This window comes from Anoplophora glabripennis, unplaced genomic scaffold, assembly GCF_000390285.2.
Source record: "Anoplophora glabripennis isolate ALB-LARVAE unplaced genomic scaffold, Agla_2.0 scaffold651, whole genome shotgun sequence".
In the NCBI taxonomy this organism is placed as follows: domain Eukaryota; kingdom Metazoa; phylum Arthropoda; class Insecta; order Coleoptera; family Cerambycidae; genus Anoplophora; species Anoplophora glabripennis.
In genome coordinates this window covers 85598-92171 of record NW_019416811.1, presented here as the reverse complement: position 1 = coordinate 92171, position 6574 = coordinate 85598, and the positions used below count along the sequence as shown (strand labels likewise).

Here is a 6574-nt window from a genome sequence, read left to right as displayed (position 1 = left end):
AAACGCAGCAGAAGTTTGGAACCCTATTTTAGAAACACCCTGTATATTTTAATAGCTATAATTCATTAATGATTAAAATATTGTTTTTAGGAAGAAGAAAACGCCAACATAGATATTGGGTTGGACCACTTAAATAGAAAACGCAACACAACCGTTTCCACTAAACAGACTTGAGTTCCAAAACATGTCGAAACCTTTTGATGTGACCGCTTTCGAGTGGGACCCGAAAAACAAAACTCCAACTGCCGCAAAACATGCCAGTCTTCAAAAAGTTTGCGAAAAGTTACAGTTTTGTTTTATTCAACATAAGTTTGTGTTTTGTTTTGTCCGTTTAGTGGAAAACCGCCTTTTTGAAGCGGGACCCAAAAAACAAACCTCCAACTGTCGCAAAACACGCCAGTCTTCAAAAAGTTTGCAAAAAGTTACAGTTCTGTTTTATTCGACACAAGTTTGTGTTTTGTTTTTGTTTTGTCCGTTTAGTGGAAAACCGCCTTTATCCTGTATATATTTTAACCAACAACTTTATTAGACTTTGTTTGTTGTGTTAGTTATTAGTATCAGAGATATGGGTAGACTTTGTGCCTTATGTTGTTCAAAGAAAAGCAAAGAAATTGCGCTCCACGGGTAAGTACAGTATATTTTGATTATTCAATATTGTATACTGAACTGGTTTATTATGCAAAAATCGATATATTTGTTTGATAGATATTATATTTATGCGTACTTTTATAGTATATATTCATGGGTATTGTATTGCTTAAGCCATGCTCTTGTAATTAAATTTTTGTTCTTTTGTCAAATTACTGAAATGCTGTAGATAAAAATACATTAGTATTATTATTAGTATGTAGTAATAAAGTTCAGTAACTTTCAGCAGTTAGTGTTTGTATTAAGAANGGTTCCTGGGATAGTGTCAGTCTGTCGAGGTTTTGTGGGATTTTTCGTTTGGTAAAAAGGATAGCCGAACTTTTGTTGGGATTAATTTTGACTTTCCACCTGTAGCACCAAGTTTCAAGTTGGTCTAAGGAGTTTTGGAAGAGGGAGACGGAATATCTAGGATCTACGGATTGGGATGTGATTGTCAGGTCGTCTTGACCAATAACCACAGTGCTTCTATCCTATACCATAGAAAATATAGTACAATCAAAGAGTAAGAATTATAAAGAGGAGACAGATAGAAAGAAAAAGTAAATGAGAGAGAGATAGAGTAAATAAGTCCAATTTAAAGGGACGACAAACCAGTGTAAGATCAAACTTTTCGGGTAGAGGTCGACAAACATCGGCGTACAAAGTTCGCTTCGTCGTGGGTAGCCGAACACAGCCGCCCGAAAGTTTTGGCATTGCTCTCATTTTACTGTGAATGTGTGTGTTGTTTGTTTGTTTAAACTGTTTAAAGTGTTGTGAAATAGCTTATTATTACCTATTTCCAGAAAAAAAAATAAAATGGAAGGAATAAAAAGTGGTGGAAAATATTGTATTTTTAAAAACTGCAAAAACAGACAGAGTGTGAATACAAATATAAAGTTTTTTAGAGTGCCAGTGGATGAAACAAGGTATGTGGATGAAACAAGTTTTTTTTTGCAAAATCGTAAGAATTTATTATAATACCATATATCTAACCTAACCCAACCGAACTGAATTTATGTTTTTATATTAAAACCATTATTGATCGCTTTCAAATCCTTTCCATTTTTTACTCTTTGACCTAAGTTTCATAATAATTGTGAATATTATTCACTGTAATAAAATATTATACCTCACATATAACCTCAGAGGTAGGCAATGGCGATAATAATTTTTATCACAAGTTACAGTAGGTATAGTCCTCAGAGAAATATGTTTACTTATTCCTCTGAGGTATAGTCCCAGAATTAAAATAAAACAGGCAAAAACATATAATTACCTGTGGCAGAAAGGAAATGTGCACGAAATAAATGACAGTGACAGGGTAGGTATGTAGCATAGGTCCCTACCTATTTTTAAAAAAGAATTTTTAGGTAATAAAGACAAAGGTACTTCTCCAATTGAATTTATGCTCCTTTCTCCTTTAGTTTTGTTCATAAATGTTTACACTGTATTATGTATTGCTACCTAAAATGTTATGGTAAACTCGTTAATGAAATAGCCGTGAAAGTCTACTCTTTGGCCCAGGCTTCTGAGTTTTTGTTAGGCACTTTAGTAACAGTGTAGGAGGCTATCAAACATACCTAGATCTACCATATTTATTATTTATACTGTACTGCACAAGTCACAACATTAGGTCAAAGAGTAGAAATTATATTATTAGGTGATATGATGGTAATATTTGTATGACATTGTAGGTTCCTAGTGATCCTATTATAAAATATATGTATCTATTTTTTTATAGATGTTATCGATGGCTTGTAGCTTGTGGCCGCGAGGACTTGCTAAAGCCTGATTTAGATGCCACAAAGGCATATTCAAGATATCGTGTATGTAGTGCCCATTTTAACTCCTCAGACTTTAATAACCCGTTTGAAAAAACAAGACTGCTACTTACTGCAGAGCCCACGCCATTTCAACAAACGGACTTCGTTAGTGGTATGTATTTATTACAACAATATTACATTCATTTTCATTTATATCTTAAATTTAAAGTACATATGAGTGTAATGACTAAACACACAGTGCATGGCTCGGTGCGTGGTATTCCTTGTACTTCGATATCTTACTTGAAAAAGGGGGTACTTAGCAAGTATCTACGATATATCTATTAATACATAAGAATATTATTTTTGTTTTGTTCGTACTGTCTATTCTGAGGTCTGTTCATAAGCACTTTTATCATTATAAACGTTTTTTTTTTAGAAAATGAACCAAGTAATTTTCTAGCATGTTTATACCAAAGAGTAAGGATCTTTTTTTATACAGTGTAGTCCATTAAGTATCCAACAAATGGAAAACTTTTTTAATATTTGCAATAAAAAAACTTCATTACCATATTTCACATTTTTTGTTTCATCTTGTATGTTGTTGAACATTAAATATTTCTAAATGCACCCAAAATGGTTACCGAACATGCAGTAACTAACTATTGGTGGTCCTGAAACTTATTTATTTGCTTCAAAAAAGTTTCCCACTTATTGCAAACTTAATGGACAACACTGTATACCTATGTAGTACATAAAAAGAAAAGAGGTTTTAATTCACTGTTGTTTAAATTTAAAGAAGAATTAATAACCATAAAGTATTAAATAATGATGTATTTATTTCTAGATCAACCACAACCCAGTACATCATACCAGCCACTTAAAAGGAGAAATGAAGAGGAAGCTCTCACTTCACCAAGCAAAAAATTGAAAGTAATCCAAGATATCCAAATCATACCTCCATGCGAGACATCTGTTACTCCACCATTACGTTCCCCAGTTGAAGTACAAACAGAATATTCACTGTCTGCAAGATCTCCACGAAAAGAGAAATTAAGAAAACAGATGCAGGATTTGAAGAGCGAAAATTTAAAATTAAAAGAAGAACTTAACTTAACATTACAAAAATTAAACAATCCATCAGCAGATCAATTTAAGCTTTATTGCGATCAATTTTTAACACCCAGTATCTCAAAATTTGTTAAGTGTCAGGTAGATCTTTCAAATATACCTGAGCATGGCAGGCGTTATAGCACTGAATTTAAACAGTTTGCACTAAATTTATACTTTTTAAGCCCTAAATGTTATAGACACTTAGAGAAAACATTTTGTTTGCCATCCTATAGATCTTTATGTCGTTTTGTACAAAATATTGATTTTGCAGCAGGCATCAATACTTCTTTATTTAAGTTGTTGGAATTAAAGGTACGAAATTTGCAAGAACAGGATAGAATTTGTATACTATGTCTCGATGAGATGTCTTTGAAAGCCAATTTATTCTATAATTATGGAACTGATAAAGTGATTGGTTTAGAAGATAATGGGGAAACTTGCAGCAATAAACCTGCCTCAACAGCTACTGTGTTTATGATACGTGGTATAAAGTCTTCATGGAAGCAACCAATTGGCTATTGTTTTTCTGCGACAACCTATAATGCACATGAAATGAAGTCATTGTTAGACAATATGGTTAGATCCTTATCTAGTATAAACCTCGAAGTAGTTTGTTTAATTTCAGATATGGGTTCAAATTGCTTAGAATTATCACAAATATTGGGGGTAACTAGCAATAACTCAAGAGTAATATTGGGTGGAAAAAATATATTTTTTTATTTTGATCCTCCTCACATGATTAAAGCTATGCGGAATAATTTGTTAAATTTTGAATTCAAATGGGACAATCAGAGAGCCTCGTGGGCAGATATTGCAACTTTTTTCGAGAAGGATAGCACTTGCATTAATAGAATGGCTCCGAAACTTACAAGATCACATATATACCCTTCAAACTTCGAAAGGATGAGAGTAAAACTGGCTACTCAAGTTGTGAGTAACACCGTATGTGCTGCTTTGGAGACCTATGTAAAATTGGGAGCCTTACCAACACAAGCTATGGGCACAGCCACACTTTTGTCAATATTTGATAAACTATTCGATATATTTAATTCCTCAAATCTAAAATCTCCAAAGATTTTTAACAGACCTTTTAGAGGAGATGATACACAAGTAAAATTTTTAAAAGAAGCACTTGAACTTTTCGACAAGATTGTAGTATACAATCCATCCAAAAATAAGAAAGTTTCTATAAAATTCATGAAGTGCTGGAAAATTACAATAAATTCACTTTTACAATTATGGGATAGTCTTCAAACTAGAGGTTTTCAATTTATCCTTACTAGGCGTTTGAACCAGGATTGTATCGAAAACTATTTTGGGACTATAAGAAAACAACATGGAAATTCTGTAAATCCAACTGCTATACAGTTCGTTCGTGCTTTTAAAAAAACGTTTGTTTTGAATTTTATTCATACAGACAATATGAATTATTTAGAAGACTATGATAAAATTATGACAGAACTTACTGATTTTTCTACAAGTTCTGAAACACATATCCCCACTGTAATAATCATTGAACCAATCAATTTTCAAATCGATTGCCATTATCAGCAGTTAAAACTTCCACAACAGAATGCCTTCAAATATGTTTGTGGTTATTTAATTTCTAGGTGTCTTACAAAACATTCTTGCCCAATATGTGAGAAATTTGCTACTGACAATGATACTTTGGATGATTCAAATCTATTTATTCATTTTAAGGCTTATAAAACCAGTGAATCAATATTTGGCAGTTTAAAAACACCCCATGAATCTTTTTATAATTATATTTATCAACTCGAGCAATTATTTCTACAAAATATTGAATCCTATATTTTAAAACATCCAGGGAACACACTATATAACACTTTTAAAACAATTGGATACCAACACCCTTGTTCTGAATTTCCCCTTGACTACCTTTTAAAATTATATATTAGATTACGAATATATCATGTACTTAAAAATAGTAATTCAAATTTTAGAACAACTTCGAAACAGAACAGAAAGTTAAATATTTTGATGAATTTATAATCTAAATTTTCACAGTATACATAATGTAGTATACAGGTTGTCAATTTGAACAGTTTTAATGTGAATATCTAAAAAATACAGATTACATGAACGGAATATCGCATGAATGTTATACATGTTAGGTATGGTGAACGATATTACTTTATAATGATCATACCTGAGGTAAGGGGTAAGTTACCCCTAGGCAACATTAATACTTATTCACCCTATTGTTTACCTTATCTAAAGTCTCGTGCAGTGAGTAGGTACTATTTATCTGCACAAGAAAAACTGAAAATGAATTGAACAAAAAGTCCCAATTTAATAGGTAGGTACCTACTTCATTAAAGGAACAAATTACTATTTTAATACAGTTATTTGAGTTGCCTATAATACTGAGTAGTCAAAAACGTCAAATAACGAAAGTAGGTGAAAAAGTATTAATATCTATTAAATTAAAAATTAAAATATATAATGATTTACTCGTTCGCAGACAAAAATTCAGATAATTGTTCTATTTGGATCGAAACTGACATCCTGTATATTATATGTTAACGTAACCCGTTAGTTTCCATTTTATGTTGTATATATAGTTAGATGCTCATTAGTTTCCTCTTCATGTACACCACCTACTAAGCTAGCTTAGACCATCTTCTGTGACATGCAATTTATATCAGTTATCAGGTTTTAAGTTACCAAGTTTAAGTTTTATGCTTCGTGTCGATCAGTGTAATTGTCCCACTGTGAATAACTAACGTATTAATTGTATTCAAGCTAAATAATTTATTAATGTTTTATATAAGACATATCTGATATGGGAGCAATATCTAAACAAAATTTCTTTGTATTCGAGATAGAAACCAACTATTTTATCATAGAGCTCGGTCTGTATGCGTTAGTTATGATTAAGAGCATTAGGTCAAAGAGCAATCCCTACTTTTTGGCTAAGTAATGGTTAAGGCTGTTTTTGTATTACTACATGCATTTTGTGAAGAAATCTATTTTTAATAAAATATTGTCAAATTTCTTCTTCCCTTGATTTTTCTTGTCCCTCATGGAAAAAGTAATCGGTAATCGAT

General features: G+C 31.8%; 1 protein-coding gene across 1 annotated transcript in view; it reads left to right on the top strand.

The window, feature by feature from the left end:
* Positions 1–485: 485 nt before the first annotated feature.
* LOC108910889 overlaps positions 486–6574 on the top strand; it is a 15774-nt gene continuing 9685 nt past the window's right edge. Inside the window, exon 1 of the mRNA XM_023455498.1 lies at positions 486–624. Within this exon, the coding sequence (XP_023311266.1) occupies positions 566–624 (59 nt within the window). The 5' untranslated portion in view covers positions 486–565. The remainder of the gene's footprint in view (positions 625–6574) is intronic.